Source organism: Mauremys mutica, chromosome 3 (assembly GCF_020497125.1).
Source record: "Mauremys mutica isolate MM-2020 ecotype Southern chromosome 3, ASM2049712v1, whole genome shotgun sequence".
In the NCBI taxonomy this organism is placed as follows: domain Eukaryota; kingdom Metazoa; phylum Chordata; order Testudines; family Geoemydidae; genus Mauremys; species Mauremys mutica.
The window spans coordinates 121,656,368-121,674,841 of NC_059074.1; the positions used below are offsets into that span (position 1 = coordinate 121,656,368).

The following is an 18,474-nucleotide window of genomic DNA, read 5'->3' on the forward strand; positions in this document are numbered from 1 at the left end:
CAAAAGATACAACACTAGCCTTCATGGTTACAGAGAAAAGCTTGAAAATGTGACCTCGGTACATCCTTTAGTCTCAAAAACCAACAAGAAAAAGAAAAAAATAATAATAATAATTATTATTATTATTTTAATCTCATGATTTTTGGCTTCTGACTCATGATTTTTGAGCCCTTAAGGTTGGTAATACTGTTGGGAAGAGTATCTTTATAACAGTAAAAAGAGTGTAAGCAATACTGTCGTTGAGGACTGGTGAGAGCCCAGCAGCTATTGTTATACTATCAGGCCTGTAGGGGAGCTATATGCATGCTGCCTCAGTTGGGCAGCAGAGCAGTCACTGTTCCCACTGAATCTTTCAGGCTCCCACTACTTTAGACAAAGCCTGTTCCCCCCTCACCCCGGTGAGGCAAGGCCCTGAGCACTTGTACCCTGCCTCTGTGCATCTTTCTCCTGTGCCTTCCCTCAGATCTCTCCAACCACTCAGCTCCAGCAATACCCACCCCACGCCTAGAGAAGGGAGCAGAAGATACCTAGGCCCTTATCTCCAGGTAGGGGACAAAAAATCACAGAAGATTTACTGGTGTCCTCTTAAAGCAATGGAACAAGTAGAGCAGAACCCCTGGACTGAGAAAATGGTGCTTCAAGATGTGTTGGAAGTGCCTAGCACATTGTGGGTGTAATACCAGCAATCAAATACATACATACAATGATGCAGCTAGGAGCAGAGGAGAAGAGCCATCAGGTGAGAACATCAGGGCTGAATCTGGGGAAGTGCTACAGGAGTAAGAAGTCTGATTGAGGGTGAGGGCTGAGCTGGCTGCTACAGTTTTGAAAAGCTGCTACTGAGGTCATTGATTAATTTGGGGAGCAAATGGAAGAACTGGGAAGGGAACTGATGTACTGAGAGAGGGAGTGGAAAAAAGAATTAATTTGTATGTGGGGCAGGGAACTGATTAATTTGTGGTGGAAGGAGGCAGGGGGACAGAGTAGCATTGAATATCCAGACATCATCATGGGAAAAACCAAGGAAGGAACACCAGGAGGTGAACAAATCATCTTAACCAAACTGCACTAGATTTGTTATTTATTTGGGGGTAAAGAAATAGAAGCCTTTTATGCAATATAATACCATTGCACAAAGCAATAGCAGATGAGGTTACCATGTATAAAACAAGACTTAGCAAAAAAACATATGCAGCATATGCACTGTCATGAAATGTGAACTTGTGGCCACTGCTAAAATGCTGTTGAAATAATTAAAAGCAGCTGTAAATATAGACAATCTGAATTGTTTTTAATTCTTGTAGATTTAGTATATTTGAGGCACGCCCTGATGTAGAATGTGTCACTCTCATAAGAAATGTCTGCAATTATTCTTCCATCTGTTGATATGAAACTGATTAGCTATTCGTTCTAACAGCCAATGCAAATCCATTTTACTTGCAGCTTGTAAAGTGAAGGGAAGGTAATTTATAAAATAAATTCTAGTGAAGTCCTACACAGCAACTTTGTAAGAGCCTTACTCTCTATGTGACAATATAATAGATTCAACTTTTTGTCTCTGATCTGTCAAAACAGATCTTTGAGATTCAAAATAAATCTTCTTATTCTACATAAGCCAAACTTCACTTCCTAGTCAGGTACAGTAGATAACAACACATTCCTTGGGTCATCTGTATTTCATTCTACGCAGTGGCAATTAGTAGAGATAACTTCATCAACCAGAAAGCTATTTGAAATTCTTATTAGAGTACTTTTCTTATTAGCACTTGAAGATAGGTCAACAAAGTTAACAACTTATTTGATTCAAAAGAAGAGATGTAGAGGTCATCAAGGATTTTTTTTTTTTTGGTTCAGCTTATTGTGATCATCCTTTAGCTTTCGGATGATGACATACTAATGTGAAAACTGCATGCATTTGCTCATAAAAGAAATGCCCTTTAGAATCAAGTTAATACTCCAGAGCCAGTTCACTTGCAAAGCAAGAAGGGCCATTTCAATAACAAAAATATTTTCCATCAGATGAAACTACTAATACACATAATTCCATAGACATATTTTAAAAATAACATGCACAAAACCCCACAACTTGATTTGAAATCAACAGTATTTTTCTGCAGGTTAGGGCAAAAATAGTTTAGAAAAACCAAAAACTTACCAACACATGGGAGAGAGTAGCCAAGCACAGGGTCATGGATGAACTTGCGATCGTTCAGCATAGTCACACAGTATAAATGGAAGCAGTCCAGGCAGATGACATGGCGATGCAAGCACTGGAACACCAGCACAGGACTTCTGTTAAAAATACCAAAAACAATGCAATGCTATGTTATTGTAGCCAGTATTGTCTAGATCAACTATTCCAAAATATTTCAGTTTAAAAATTCAGTTACAGAATTATTACTATCTGGTTATATAGAATCATATGCCAGCATGGCCTTCCACTGGATATTTGAAGGAAGGTGAAGAATCAAATAGGCAAAGAAAAATAAAGATAGCTGCTCAAATGGGCAGACACTCCAGAAGAGTCTCTCATAAAACAGGGTAAGATCATGTATAGGAGAGCCAAGAGGCTAGTGTGGAGAGAGAGGAGATGGGATTATAGAGGGATGATCCGAGACGTAGGCTAAAGAAAGTATCTGAAAGAGTTCATAGCCTGCCCTCACACCCTGACAAGGAGGGCTGGTCTTGTAGTAGCATTACTGGTCACTGCCACGTGATAGCAAGGGCACTGCACTGGTAACAATGACTAGAAGAATTCTGCATGCAGAGTTCAGAGGCAGGCAGAATACCTATGGAGGTGCAGAGGGAGAGCACTCAGGACAATTTAGAAGCAACAGCTTCTCCCAGTGGTGGGGCCAACCTCAGAAACTGCACAAGCAGCAAACATAGCTGCTGCACCAGCAGGACTCAAACATTGGAGTGTGGATCAGCACTCCAGGAGTTAACATCTTGAATATGCTTTTGAAAAATTACAATATAATTTTGTTTTATTGCCCAGACACTTCTGGGATGGGCACCCCAAAATGCATATAACAGCAGAAACAATAAATGATATATTATGACTTCCATACAGGCTATAGCCAGAATATCTTACAATTAAAATTTTCTACAGCACAATATAAATTAAAGAAAACCACTATCCTACAGAAATCACTAACAATAGTCTTCTGAATGGCAGGAACAAAGTTCTGAGACTACTAGCATAAATTAACTAAAGATGCCTATTGGTGGATCTACCTTCATTATCAATTCTGAAGTAACAACTGTGACAGATATTGCATTGACTTTGGAGACAACTGTATTACAATTATGAATGATTTATGTATGATTGTATTCCATTCCATGGGAGCAACTCTACGAATGAAACAACAGGAGTGGGCGATTATAAGACAAGTCACTGAGACTAAACAACTCCAGAGAAGTTCTCCTGCATGGGGAAGTTTGCATATACTGGTGAGGATGAGTTTTCCAGAGACTAGGAAACAAAGAAAGTGTTTGATATAAAAGGATGAGCTTAAATTCACTCGTTGCCTTCTTTCTGATCCAGCAAATGGACAGGACCTTCTTGTCCATGGGAGCCTCAAACCTTAGGGAAGGGTTGGAAAGACATTGGCCTGCTAGGGCCCCTGAAGACTGACAGGTGACCTCTGGTAAGATTTTAACATGTTTTTTTTTGGTTTCTTCTGCAGTGCTAGTCCGATAATAAAAATGGGCTTGCGTAGAATGGCTAGCAAAAACACTGTTCTTAGCCCTTGGAAAGAAAGCAACACACAGGCAGTGGCGGTTAGGCAGACTGTCTTGCTGGGAATATCACAGTGTAAGGCCTTAACCCCTCCCGAACCCCCCGGATCAGAAGGAAGTGGGACAAGGGTCCCTGCCCAGAGACGGGTAACGACTGGAGATCTGAGACTTGACTAGGCACTTCTGGAGTCGACCACAGAGGGGGGAATACAGGTGCAGTTACCTTGAAACTGTGTTAGCAACTATGTCCTTTGATAAAGTTATTCCCTACATATGGGTTGTGTACTACCTCTTGCCTGTCTTTGGCCCCATAGCATTACTGCCCACCACAAGCATTCCAAAATCAAGAGTAAAGCCCCCAAAAATCATGAGATTACCATGCAAATCATGAAAAAAAATGTTTTTATTTGCCTTCTGGGTTTCTTTGGAGGAAGGGGGGTTGGTGGTTTGCTGTATTTTGTAAAGCTTTTTTGGTGTACTTGGGACACATTTTCAAGCTTTCCTCTTCAACTATACAGAAACTTGCTTTAAAAAAAATAAGTTAAGATTTTCACTTATTCCCCTGTCCCCAGGAGCTGGGGCTTAAAAAGAAACCCCATCAAATATCGTGACACTTGTGATAAAAATTGAAACAGTTGGCAACACCTCCATCGCTTCTAGAATTTCTGCCACAAGATAGCCTGAAAGCCCCCCGTCTAACATTGAAATAATAAATCGTCATGTCCTCAAAGTGGGTATACAACTTCAAAATGTAATCAATAATAAATTTCAGATGCTGTATATAAACGTTTAATCTTTTTTGAAAATAAGCTTCAGAGTCACATACACTGTAGAATTCATGGTAGTGTATTGGTAGCTTTTAAAATATAAGCTCTGTGTTTTAAAGGATTTCACTGAGTAAAGCAGCTTAAAAACTGAATTAAATAAAACCTCTCCTATACTAATCCTTATTAGTTGCCCACTTGCTGTTCTGAATATAATAAATAATAATTATACAAAGACAGCTGCCAGCTAGAATGAGGAGCTGATCCGTACTCCTCTAACTCTGCCTATTCCCAAGATAAATAGGGAGAGCTAGAGGAGCACCTATCAGGTCCTTATTCGGTCACAGACACACCTTTACTTCCCTGCCAAATTTGCATTGGCAGACTCCCTCTCCTGGGAAGGAGGATGAGGCAAGATTCCCACCCCTGGAAGCTTCCCATCCTGGGCCATTGGAGATCTTTCCCTTTTAGGGGGTTTGTTGCTGGTGGCTACTACTGTAGTATCTGAGTGTTTTCCAAGTTAGGTGGAAGATCCCTGGACCTGCAACTCACTTTCCCTGGCTTCAGAGGGAAGATGGATGGTATGTGCAAGAGAGATCTACATGGGGAGTCCAGCAAAATTAGAGAAGCATCTAAAAAAATCAGACCACAAATGTAAATAGTGGAAAATGTATCCTGTATATGATCTCAAAAAGCAATATAACACTTGTGCAATTCTTCCCTTTTCTATAAAACCTGAACAAAATTGCAACTAACACAACTGTATTATGTAAGTGAACTAGTCAGTTACTTGTGTAAATTACCTATAGTGCCATAATCTCATTCCCTTGTATAGCGCTGTTCATAACTGTCTTTAAATCAAATAATTCTCCAGAAAGAAAACACACACACAAATATGTGTACACCTACATTTAAATATGAGTTTATAAAAACATTTTTCTTGTGAAAATATATGATTTTTTTCACTGAATCAGAAATACAGCAAACTTTTAAAACTACATACATATAACTCTGGGTTCTGATGACATCACAAATCACTAAAACATCATTTTCATGGATACTGTTATGTCGATTGAGATATATGCTTGCAGTCTAAAATACCTATGTCATAATGCCTAAATAAACAATATATAGATAGATAGATAGAGAGAGAGACTGGTGCCAGTTTCAGCTGGCATTCACACTTCCATTAGAACCAAGAATTCACAGAGTCTGTAACAGAACTGAGTGCTTCTTGGGAGTGAGCAGTGGTTAAAAACAGAATTGGAAGTCTTGCTCCTTAGATCAATTAAAAATAAACATGTTGTTGAGATGACATGCCTAGATTCTGGGGTAAGTGGTGAATATACTGAATGCTCCTTTATAATAACCCCTAGAACTGCATTTGTGTCTGATTAAATGAGGCTTCACCCTGAGGTAGAATGTTGACTTAGCTTAAGAAGCAGGAGAAATTAGAACATATTGTAATGAGGCTTCTTGGCCTTAAACCTATTTTCCTAAATTATTGATACCTCCTAATTTTATCCTCCAGGTCTGTAGAAGGGTGAAAAGGAACTCTGTTAGGGTATTAATGAAAATAAATGCTTTATTATCCCGTTTTCAAATGTTTCATTGTCCACACCCAAATTGGAGATTTCACTAGAAACATATGCAGTTTTTGTTCATTTATTCCCCAAACAAAATTCCTCTGACATATAAAACCCAAAGTGAGTTCAGTGAGATGTGTGAAATACAAGTGTTTTCTAATATCAATAATGTAAATCTGAAATAATATATTTCTCAGAAGGTATTCAGTAGTTGGGCTGAGTTACAAATTAATGAAAACAACCTACATAAAAGATATTCCTAAAAGCCTGAGATAACAGGCCTGTCACAGGGGGTGCTCTCTTCCCACTCTAGTGCCTCCTAGTGGCCCATCCGGGGATTAACTCCCACATGCTCTAATGCCCCTTCCTGAGGTTGCTCAGCCCATCATCTTGCTCACTTACTCCATGGCTTCTCTCATACTCCCAAAGCTGTGTGCTTTCCTGTTCATGGCTTAACCCTCTGGACAAGTCACATGGAAATTGCACCCCGTTCCACACTATTATCAAAGTCTCCCTTCAGACTGTCTCTTACAGTCCCCAAATAGGCTGCCTCTTGTAGGGGAATCTGGGCCCACCTTCTACCCTGAGTTCCAATCCAGGACCCTCAACCAGCACCTCAGATCTTCACTCGCACAGTCCTTACTGCTCTTTCTCTTGACTGCTTCCTATACTACCTATTACAAATGCCTCCTCCTCCTGCCCCCTTGTATAGGGTTGCCAGGTGTCCGGTTTTGAACTGGAACACCCAGTCAAAAAGGGACCCTGGCGGCTCCAGTCAGAACTGCTGACTGGGTCATTACAAGTCCGGTCGGTGGCACAGCGGGGCTAAGGCAGGCTCCCTGCCTGCCATGGCTCCTGGAAGCAGCAGCAGCATGTCCCCCCTCGGGCTCCTATGCCTAGGGATAGCCAAGGGGCTCCACACACTGTCCCCGCCCCAAGCACTGGCTCCGCAGCTCCCATTGGCTGGGAAGTGCAGCCAATGGGAGCTGTGTGGTTAGCACCTCCGGACAGGGCAGCGCGCAGATCCGCCTGGACATGCCTCCGTGTAGGAGCCAGAGGGGAGACGTGCTGCTGCTTCCGGAAGCCGCCTGAGGTAAGCCCCAACCCCCTGCTCCAGCCCTGATCCTGCTCCCAACCATTCTGTCCCAGCCTGGAGCACCCTCCTGCATCCCAAACCCCTCATCTCTGGCCCCACCCCAGAGCCCGCACCTGGAGCCTTCACCTCCTCCTGCATCCGAATCCACTGCCCAGAGCCCCCTCTCACATCCCGAACTCCTAATTTCTGGCCCCTCCCAGAGCCCTCACCCCCTCCCACAGCCCAACCCCCTGAGCCAGACGGATGAAAATGAGCGAGTGAGTGAGGGTGGGGAGACCAAGCAACAGAGGGGGAGAATGGAGTGAGCAGGGGGCAGGGCCTCAGAGAAGGGGTGGGGCAGGGCAAGGGTGTTTGGTTTTGTGTGAGTAGAAAGTTGGCAACCCTAATCAGGCAGTGTGACTGCAGACCCCTGACTACTTGTCCCCCTTCCCTGCTGCCATTGCCCTGGCTATATAGAAGCCCCAGCTGTTTTTGCCCAGGTAAGCTTATCTCTCATTGCATCCTAGCTCCCCTCCAGGTGCAGACTATGACTAATTGGCCTTTCTTGCCTATATTAACTCCTCCAGGGCTTGTGTGAGTTGAGTGCCCCATCATACAACCTCTCTGTCCCTGTCCACCTATTAGGAATATCATCTCTTTTTAAAAAGGAAAATTTAACACTGAACATTGAAAAGATCCATAATACATCATACTTGTTATTGTGCTAAGGTCGCATGGTTCCTTTGCATTACGTTAGCACTGTGCATTTACTTCAAGGAAACAGGGAAGAGATTTAACATAAAATGGTTTCTGCTTCGTATGGAAATACTCTGTGGCACAACAGTGATCCTGTTGCAGCTGTTGTCTGCTCTATATATCCCGCCCTCCCCAAACTGAGCAACAGCAAGACACAGATAATACCAGATACATTGCTATAGAATCTGAGCTAAATGGAGAAAGATATAAAGATTGATCTTGTTTAGATAAGACCCCCACTGGGAAATAAATTGTTCTAGTATATCCCAAAATCTCATGACAGGTGTTATTAATGTACTAAAAGTCAGTGCAGTAGCTATGAATGTGAGGAGCTACTTAGCATAAGGAATTATTTGCAGACACAACAGTGGATTAAATGAAGCATCTTTCACTGCCACCTTATGAAAACCTTGGGCTAAAAGTTTTTTTTTTTCCTATTAGTCCTTATCCTTCAGCTTTAGAAAGGACTGTGTGAATTATGGTTAAACAGCACACCCCATCTATCGGTCCCTTAAAAAGAAAAAGACGAAGAAGAAGAATTTGGAGCAAGGGGATGTAGATAAAGCCAGTAGAAATTTGTGTGTGGGGGGGAAAACATGTTGATAGAATCTGTGAAAATCCCTGGGGGTCATTTTTAGGTGACAGTTGGTTTTTTCTCACTGCTGTATCAAAATCTTAACCAAATAATAATAATAATAAAAAGCAGCAGATGTCTATATGGCCGACTTTCTGGGATTACACTCAGTGAAGCAAATAGCCATGTGGGATTCATTGCTTTGTAATAAATAAGTCGGAAGGCACATCGCTACATCATAGCATTTATCCCCACCCACAAGTGCTATATTTATAAGATGCTCATGAGTTTCTAATTGATTCTTTTATTTTATTTTGGCAATGTTCCTCTACCTTCAAAGGCTTTCCATATAAGTACCATAAAATCATTTTTATTGCTAAATGGATCCCCATATACTGCTCCAAAACATACACTTTGTTAACTTGCTTATAATTATCATTCAAGAAAAGATGATCACTAAAATACCTGTTTTTAAAAAACAGAATTATTGGAAATCACAAGCCATGGCTACATATACAATTCTGACACTATCCTAAATACCACTTCATTCACACATACACAGTCATAAACAAGAAATATTCTCTATAACCAGCACCCAAACAATCTTAACTCTATCCCTGAAAAAGAACACAATAATTAAAAGCTTAAATAAAACAAACAATCCACTCATCATAGCTTTCTCTTGGAACTGTATACAAAAACTAATATAATCCTTTTACTCATGCAAAGATTATACAAAGCCTGACCTTTCATACAATCACTTATATAATCCACAAATCTAAGACTTAAACCATTCAAGACTACTTGAATCAGTGAATCTATCTAGTTTCTTATAGAGCCAGCACAATAGTAGATAAGCAAATGTAAATTACAAACTTTTCTTACCAAGAAAAACAATTCAGTATAAACAAATATCATTAGAAACAAGGCAACTATTTCTAAAGATATATTTTTAAATAATCAAATTGTTTTTAATGTTCCAACTACTTAATGCTTGGCAGCAGACAGAGATAACAGAAACAAATCATTCCTGCATGCGAGTGATCTCCTATTACATGTACAGTAAACACTAAGGTCAAGAAGCAAGCATTAAAGTAGACTCAGTGACCCAGGAGCTGCAGACAGCAACCTGTGAGCAACAATGCAGACAACTAGGAACTTACACCAGGGCTAGACACATGAAGTGGGAGCCAAGACCTTACAAGATAAGAAGGACAATGACAAAGAGAGCAGGAAAAAAATCTCAGTGAGCGACACATTGTTATACCGAAGGGAACATCTTTAATGGGAACTCAGGCACCAGTATAACATATTTTCCCTTGTATACCTAACAACTCTGCTTTTCCCTCCCTAGCCAATGTAGTACATAGCTACAAAAAGTCAGAATATGACAGCTAAACAAGTACAGTATATATTTATATACATAACATAATACAAACATTTTAATCATGTTAAAATAATACAATTATCTGTGTTCGTGTCTTTGATCACTTGCCATGTGACACATCAGAAGTCATAAAGTGAAGGTTATGAACAGCTCGAGACATCTGTGTGCAGGCCTAAATTTGCTGGCTGTGGTCTTGTAGAAAAACATGTATTCTGATCCACAGCTGTTAAATTAAAGAGGCATTGCCAAGGATATCAGGCCTGAAATCTGACCTACTTTCTTCTCTTTCATCTGTTTACAGAGTCCGTGCTATTTTATATTTGCAACAATGCGTTTTACTCCCAATTTTATTATTATTATTATTCATATTATCGTAGCACAAAGAGCCCTAGATACAGACCAGGACCCCATTTCATGTTCTTTTATCTAACAGAGACCAGTGCCAGAATACCAGCACTTATAAAGAGCCCTACAATAACAAACCAGAATACAAACATAAGGAATAGGTAAATAAAAATGAGAGTGCATGATGTCAGGTTTTTGCATAGACCCTGCTCTGACGCAGCTGCAAGTAACTCAGCTGTGCAGTTTCTGTATGTGCTATGAATATGTGGAAATGATGATCACCACTGCCTATAAAAACTGCCCGCTTTGGACTTGTGTGAAACAGCACCATTCTGAAGAGCTGCAGAAGCACAGTGGTCTTCCCTGCCATCAGATGACCCAGGTGGATGGGGTGGAATCCCACCTTACATGTGCTGGTACAGATACATTGGCACACCATAGCAAGAAAACCATGTTACAGGCCTGTGCGGGGGATGCCAAAGCAGCACCTAACGACTGTAGAGATGACATCCTGAATCCCTTTCATGATGTCTCAGAGAGAGTGATGATGCTGTTGCTGCTATCTGTCAAGAGATATTGCTACCATATTGGGTGGAGAAGAAACTTCTCCATAATCCATCAGTGTGAGCAGAGTGTTGTCCAGGTAGTACTCTTCCTGCTGTGCAGCATACCAAGGGGCAGCTCTAGCTTTTGTGCTGCCCCAAGCATGGCAGGTCAGCTGCCTTCGGCGGCTTGCCTGCGGGAGGTCCGCCGGTCCCGCGGCTTCGGCGTACCTGCCGCCGAATTACTGCCGAATCTGCAGGACCAGAAGACCTCCTGCAGGCAAGCTGACGAAGGCTGCCTGGCTGCTGCCCTCGCAGGGACCGTCAGGGTGCCCCCCACGGCTTGCCAGCCCAGGCACACGCTTGGAGCGCTGGTGCCTGGAGCCGCCGCTGAGCATACTATCAATAATGCAGTCCCATTCTGAGAGAAGATCAGTACATGTTCCTTTAGGTAGGATTTTAAAACATCACAATGGCTTTCTTGAACAGAAGAGGAAAAGACATGAATCAATGGAAGCAAAGGATGACTGACATAATTGAAGAAGACAGATGAAGAACCATCTTGGATCACATCATGATGTCAATCAGCAGCTGGAGCATGAGGAGAGCAAAGAAGGTGAGAGAAGCAATATAAAGTGAAAAGTCCTTTTGGATAAGCATTGAAGGGCTGTGAACACACATGGCATTTCAGAGAGCAAGGATCCTCCCACACAGTGGAAGAAACAGAGCACCACTATTATACAAGGAACTCAAGTGGGTTTATGCCTCTGCACAAGGAAGATCAAGAGGTTCAACATTTAAAAAAAACAAACTAACAAGTACCTGCTGCCTTGGGACTACTCCAGGAATAACAGCATGGCCAGTAGTGGGAACAAAGTTAATAGGAAGGACTGGCACACCTCTTTAAAGACTATCTCAGTAATGTTCACCATTTTAAATGTTTCTGACTCAGAAAGACTGCACCTCACTGAGCACGAGCCTGCTTCTTAAATATTGCTCCCTTTTCATGGAATGCCCTTCCAGATCCTTGTGAGATTTACCCTCTCTCTTCTTCTACAAATCCTTCAACACTCACTTCTTTTGATTGGCTTCCCATGCATACTTCCACTCCACCTCTCCAGTCCTCTTGCTTGACTTTACTCACTTAAACATCTAACAAATACATATTTTTTAAAATCTAAACATGAATCACTACCTTGAGAACCAGAACCAAGAAGATGTGCACATAAAAACGCACTTAGCTTTCACTGTCTCTCTCATCCTCTACCACCCCCTTTTTAAAAATTTGTCTTGAAATTAATAAGGCTCTTTGAGACAGAATCCTGTGCATGAGAATGAATGGGTTGTAAAAGAAGGTGAAGAGCTTGTACATTTCGGCAACTGTGAGGTTGGCAAAGATGTGTGTGAACGGGGCATCTTGGGGCACTGCTCACAGAGGGCAGAGTTAAGGTTGCATGGCCTTAACTCTGCATTGCCTGATTTTCAGACATTTGAGTTTCTCAACTGAACATTCTGCAAGGGGACTACATATCACCAAGCAACCTTAACTCTGCATTAATGTAGCAGTTTTTTGCCATTGAATCAAGGACTGCTTGGGCCGAGGGCCAGATCTACATCTGCAAAGCTTCGGCCTGTGGGCTAGCCTGTGACAGTTAGCCTGGGCATAAATATACAAGGAGGAGCAGAAGTCTCCCTCAATGCAAGGCAAGTCACAACTATCGTCCCTCACACTCTCCTAAGAAGAACTGGTCCCTCTTTGCATGTCCTGGGAGGCTAGCCACCCCAAAGAGAGCCAGGAGGAGAGAAGTATGATGCACTATCCTAAGGGATGCTGCCTCATGCACAGTCCCTTGCGCTCGATAGAACTCCAGGAGGGACTATGTCTGTCATATACACTGTCTTTCCACTGGAAGACTATCCCAGACCCTCCTTCCAAGTCACTTTGAAAATATACCGCAGAGCAGTTTCTCTGAGGACAGTAGCCTTGCTGACGTGTAAGAAAGAGGAGTTTGGAAAAGGAAATAAGGCGTTGAGGTGAGTGAAATGAATGGAGGATGGGAAGTGATAGAAGGGAGCAGGGGAAGGAAGTCCCAAATTAGTTTTCCAGTTTTAAAAAATTACCTGTCAGCTTCTTGACAGATCTTTTTCATCTTCCGTTTAAAATATGAATACTTAATTAAAATGTTCAGCCAAACGATAACTCGAGGGTGCTTCCTGTTCACCGAGCTGTTGGCCTCCATCCAAAATATAATTATTAACTCAAACAGGAAGCACTCTCAAGTTATCATTGTAATAGAGATTTCTTTATAGAAAACTCTCAACCAGCAGATAACTTTTTGCAACACTCCCCACCTTTATCATTTCAAGACGATCTTTTAGCGTTTGTTCCTTGGTTCAGACACTACAGGGGCTGAGGCCCAGATACAACTGTCTGAGAGCAAGCCGTCTATTCAAGTACCTCCTCCCAAAAAGGCAAAGGATGTGCCAGCTGCTAGCAAAACACACTGTATAGCAGAGTGAGTTAATGCCCAGAACAGTCAATTCCCTCCCACCTACCCAGACAAGAACTACCACAAGATTACAAGCTTAAGATCGTAATGAGAACTGCTTGTTTACATTGTTTTCTATACTGGTTATAATCACTGTCATGAGAATGAATTAATAGTGTGCTATTTTCTGTTCTTGTTACAGTCTTTGTCACAAGAACAAGCACAGAATTTTAATGACGAGCGCACTAATAGCTGTACTACTTGAAATCTTATAATGCTCTGTAGTTTCCTCATTTGTCCATTCCATCTCCTTCTTACAGGTCACTGCTGTTGTATACAAGAATAAATAAAAACAAATAGCCAATCAGATTAAAGAATGTTTAAAAAGTTTAATCAGAACAGTTTATCAACTAGCATGGGAAATATCCTAGTTCTGACTGCTTGTAGCCAATGTTATAAAGTGTGATGGGTGAAACCCAAAATGTTCAGAAACATTCAGCTCAGCTCAGTATCAAAATGCTTATATAAAGCTTATTTGACCAAGCTGGTCCACCAAACAGGGTCATCAATCCCTACCTCCCCAGACCATCCCTGCACATATTTCCTGAGCTGCTGCATTGTCTTCTTGAAGGCTGGCTGCGCCCCTCTATAATGAATCTCTGTTTTTTAAAGAAGCCACTTTGGAGACCTGGTTTCACTAAATCTATCTATCTGGCACAGGAGGATCCAGCAATAATCCATCTACCACTTCTCCTCCTGATCTCATCTTTTTAAAAGTTAAAAGGGCAATCTGGATATTTAACACTACTTCTATAGTACCTTTTCCCTCAAGATCTCCAGTCTCGGATGCTCCTGAGTGCACTGAGATACAGTAATAACTGGGAACATGCAAGATTCCTCTTTCCCATAACATTAAGGGATCTCATAAGAATGGAAACTTGTAATAATGTGGTTCATTCTGGGATTTGAACCCAGACTAAAGGATCAGTGAGATGAGCCGGACCAAGCTAACGTGTTTCCATGCCTCTCTGCTGCAGGATACAGCCCATAAAATGAGAAGGAGAAGCAGTAGCCTTTGGGAGTTGCCTATGAAATCTATTTTTGAACTATGATGAAGTGCCCTTGGAAGAGGAGACCCAGAGCTAGAGAAGATGCATGGTGCCCAGCTGCCCAGATCCTCTGCTCTTCCAGAAGACCTGGTTTGTCAGTTTGCAGTGTTTTGTCAGTGAGAGTTTTGCTGAACATGAAGTTTCTATTTCCCTTCTTTTCAGCAGCCCCCTCAGAATAAAGTGGTCGTTTCCTGACTAAAATATGTTCATTACTCCATTATAGCCTACTAAGAAGTAGCCCGGCCTCGCCACAAAAGCTGTGTTATACCCAGAAACTTCATACATATCCTAGTTAGAGTGGAGAAAATGAAGAATAAATATGTATCAAAAGCTGCAGAAATGTACACAGGCATTTATTAATGATAAGCTAGCCCATCTTCTGTTTCCTCATGACAGCTCCCTCAGCACACCTGGATGTATTTATCATGCACTTAAGAGCTAGGATTGGCATCATAGGCTACTAATAAAAAAAAGAAAATAAATATAAAGAAAAAGGCAACAGAGTGTAAAACAGACTAAATGAAATTCTGATAATATAATCAATAATGTTTACTTATAATATGGGATACAACTTCCCCCATTCCATGGGGATTACAATTTCCCACCTCATGCCTGGCCAGCTCTGACACATGGGAAAGGTGGGGAGTGTGCTGGAGTTCTTTCCGCCCTCTCCTCATCCCTACGCACCCACTTACTCACAGGAGAGCAAGAGAGAAGCAGACCCTGTTCTTCCCCTCTGTACTGTGCCATGAATGTAGGGGAGTGAAATGGAGTTCTTACACCCCTATAATCCCCTGCAAAAAGTCAAGGCACAGTTTTGCCAAGAGAGATTTAACCAGCACAATTAAAAAACAAAAACAAACCCTCATCTAGTATTCAAGTTTATTCAAAATATGGGACAAAGCAACTCAACACCCCTATAATGGCCTGAACCTGCAGCATTTCCTCATATGAATAGTCATATCCATGGCCTCCTCCAAACACCTTTGTCCTCACCATAGAATCACAGGGTTGGAAGGGACCTCAGGAGGTCATCTAGTCCAACCTCCTGCTCAAAGCAGGACCAATCCCCAGGCAGATTTTTGCCCCAGATCCCTAAATGGCCCCCTCAAGGATTGAACCCATAACCCTGGGTTTAGTCAGCCAGTGCTCAAACCACTGAGCTATCCCTGCCCCCGGACCTCCCTCCTGCTGTCTGATAATGCTTGTACCTCTCAGTCCTCCAGCAGTATGCCTACTCACTCTCAGCTTCTTGCATGCCTCTTGCTCCCAGTTCCTCGCACACACTTCCGCTCCCTAGTTCCCTTTGGCCTGACTGGAGTGAGCCCTTTTATAGCATCAGAGGGGCCTTAATTAGAGTCAGGTGCTTAACAGCCTCACCTGACTCTTAGCAGGTTAATTGGAGTCAGGTGTTCTCATTAGCCTAGAACAGCCCCTGCTCTGGTCACTCAGGGAACAGAAAACTGCTTCTCCAGTGGCCAGTATCTCTCCCTTCTACTACTCTGCTGTTCCCAGCTGGGCTGGGTCTATCACACAGATTAAAGTAAAATTGCTACATATCGTACCCAAACTAATTTAAAAAAAAAGTAAACTAATTCCAATCTAATGATTTAAAGCAAAACAGAGGGAATATTCTATCACCTAGATCCCCAGGCATCTTTTGGTATATTCCTTTATAAGTAGAATAAAATGTAAAGAGCTTTCATTTATTTCAGGCCCTATTCTACAACCTGTAATAAAACTGCCTAAATAGCTTTATTGGCTTCAGGAAGTAGCCCAGGGAGTTGTAGCTGTCGCGTAAATGTACCTGGAGGCACTCTAGACAGCTGCAGTCCACAGGGCCCTGGGCTGGAACTTGGAGTAGAGGGTGGGCCCGGATTCCCCCCAAACCTCCCAACTCCTGATCAAACACAGGAGGAATTGACCTGGACTGTGGCTTCTACCAGAGGGGAAGGACTCCGGGCTGTTGCCCGACCCACAGGGTGAATCTGTGAGGCGAGCAAATCCGCCAGTAAGCGCAGGACCCACCAAGGTAGAGGAGGAACTTTGTCACACCTGAAGTATGCTTTTATTTTTATGTGATCTCAATTGGCATTTACATATCTTATATCTTGATTTGTATTTGAAAAATACTATTCATATGGTGTATCAAAGCACTGATCCTACAACAAAAATTGAAGACAAATGTACTGCTAGTATCTTTCTAAAATTACTGTGCATTAAAGAGATATTGTCTGAAGGAGTTGCACACATTTTCTTTAAAATAAATCCAGGAATGTATAGTTTTTATTTTTAAATTTATGAGATACTTAGAAATAACCTTGAGGATTAAGGTTTTGCCTGGACAAAGCTAAACTCCATTTGTTATCATTTTAATAAAGTAAGAGGAGGATACATAAGCAGAGTTTGCAATCTCCAGATTCTGCCTGTTAGTTTAACAGTTCCAAAAGAAATAATAATAAAGATTTCCAGACTCTCCCAAGACACAAATCTCTACACTGATTTACTTAAATTTAAACAAAGGCTCACTGAGCACTTTGAGATGCTAGAATGTAAAGATTATAATCTTGGATGGTCTAATTCTATGGACTCTTTGAGGAAGATCCAGATTTGACAGAGATGCCATGTTTGATAGCATTTTACCTGTAAGATGGAATGCACAAATTTCTGTAGGATGTTTATCATTCTATATTAGAATCTCTGACTCGAAAGGAAAAAACGGACCCCAAGGTTCCCTAATGGTGAATCAGGAAACAATTTGCCATGCCATTTGGATGTGCACATCCATCAGTATATTTTAATAGCTGCGGTACAATATGATTGATTATTATACTAATAAGGTTAAACATAATAAAAACATTCTGAAGGGAAATTACAGTGGGTACCTGATATTTAATTTTAAAATACTTCTAACATCTCTCAAAATCTATAAACTATTTTCCTATAGACTCTAGTCCCTTATGAAGACAGGAATATCTAATGGTAATACAGAAATCCTTGAAGTTCAGTGGTGGCAGATAGTGACACTGCTCTGATACAGAACACACAACTGTGCAAATGCCATCAGCAGATAAGGCTAATGGCAGCACAATGCTTCTTTGAAGCCATGCGTCCTGCTCTCAATGTCATTTCAGTTCTTTGAAAAATAGTTCAGAGCAGTGATTTATTCTCGCTCTGAAGGAGAGTGGCTTGTTGCATTCCACTCAGCCATTTCGCTACAGATGAGCACTGCATACATTTTTGATTCATGCAAAGCAAAGACTGGCAGAAACCTCATCCATAACTTCCTCTCCCAAAGACATTAAAGTAATTCCTGTGTTGTCAATTGGCTTGTGTTGTGTGTGTGTTCTTTCAGTGCGCTGTGCTGCTCTGCACAGATAGCAGGTTTAGCAGACCTCGATAATACTACCTAACGTTAAGTGCTGAGGGACAGAATGTCATTGCCTCAGTAACCGTTTAGGCTGCTCAGTGCTTCTGTCCTTGAAGCGTCAATGTTATTAGTAGATAGTGCAGCATGTAAATTTAGCAGACCTTGATGTTATTCATAAAGAAAGACCACAGGCACGGTTCAGAGACAAAGGCACTCTTTTGAGTTTATTGCCCAGGTCCAGAATATAGAACTAACAACCACTTTGCCAAGTTCACGTACGGTACAGTGAACTTGTAAACATTTACTTTAATACACAGCCTGACTTTGGTTCACAGCCTTTGGCTCAGGTCTCAGATCTCGCACAAGGACCAGTGCTCTGGTCACACACTACTACAGCTTGATAACATTCCTGAAAGCAGCAATAAATTACACAACAGACCTACACAACACATTGTTTCAGAGCAGGAACACATACGAAAATATGCAATAAACTAAATATACTTTTGACTAAAAGAAAAGACAAGACTTTCCCCTTGCTTACATAACAGGGTCTGAATCTGCTTCTATTGTAATCAATAGCTAAATTACCATTGATTTCAATGTAGCAAGATATGGCTATAAACTTTCTTGAATAACTAATTTTTAGTCACTTTCTTGAGAAAGATGTACTCCTTTGGGAAACACAATATTGTCCTGTACACGTAGGGCGAAATGTTCAAACATAGCTGGCAAAATT

General features: G+C 41.5%; 1 protein-coding gene across 4 annotated transcripts in view; it reads right to left on the reverse strand.

Moving 5' to 3' along the window:
* The window catches only part of PRKN (parkin RBR E3 ubiquitin protein ligase), a 1,207,207-nt gene that overhangs the window by 407,785 nt on the left and 780,948 nt on the right, over positions 1-18,474 (reverse strand). For all 4 annotated transcript variants that reach the window (XM_045009067.1, XM_045009066.1, XM_045009069.1 and 1 more), the window contains one exon: positions 2,156-2,292. In XM_045009067.1, the coding sequence (XP_044865002.1) occupies positions 2,156-2,292 (137 nt within the window). The remainder of the gene's footprint in view (positions 1-2,155; positions 2,293-18,474) is intronic.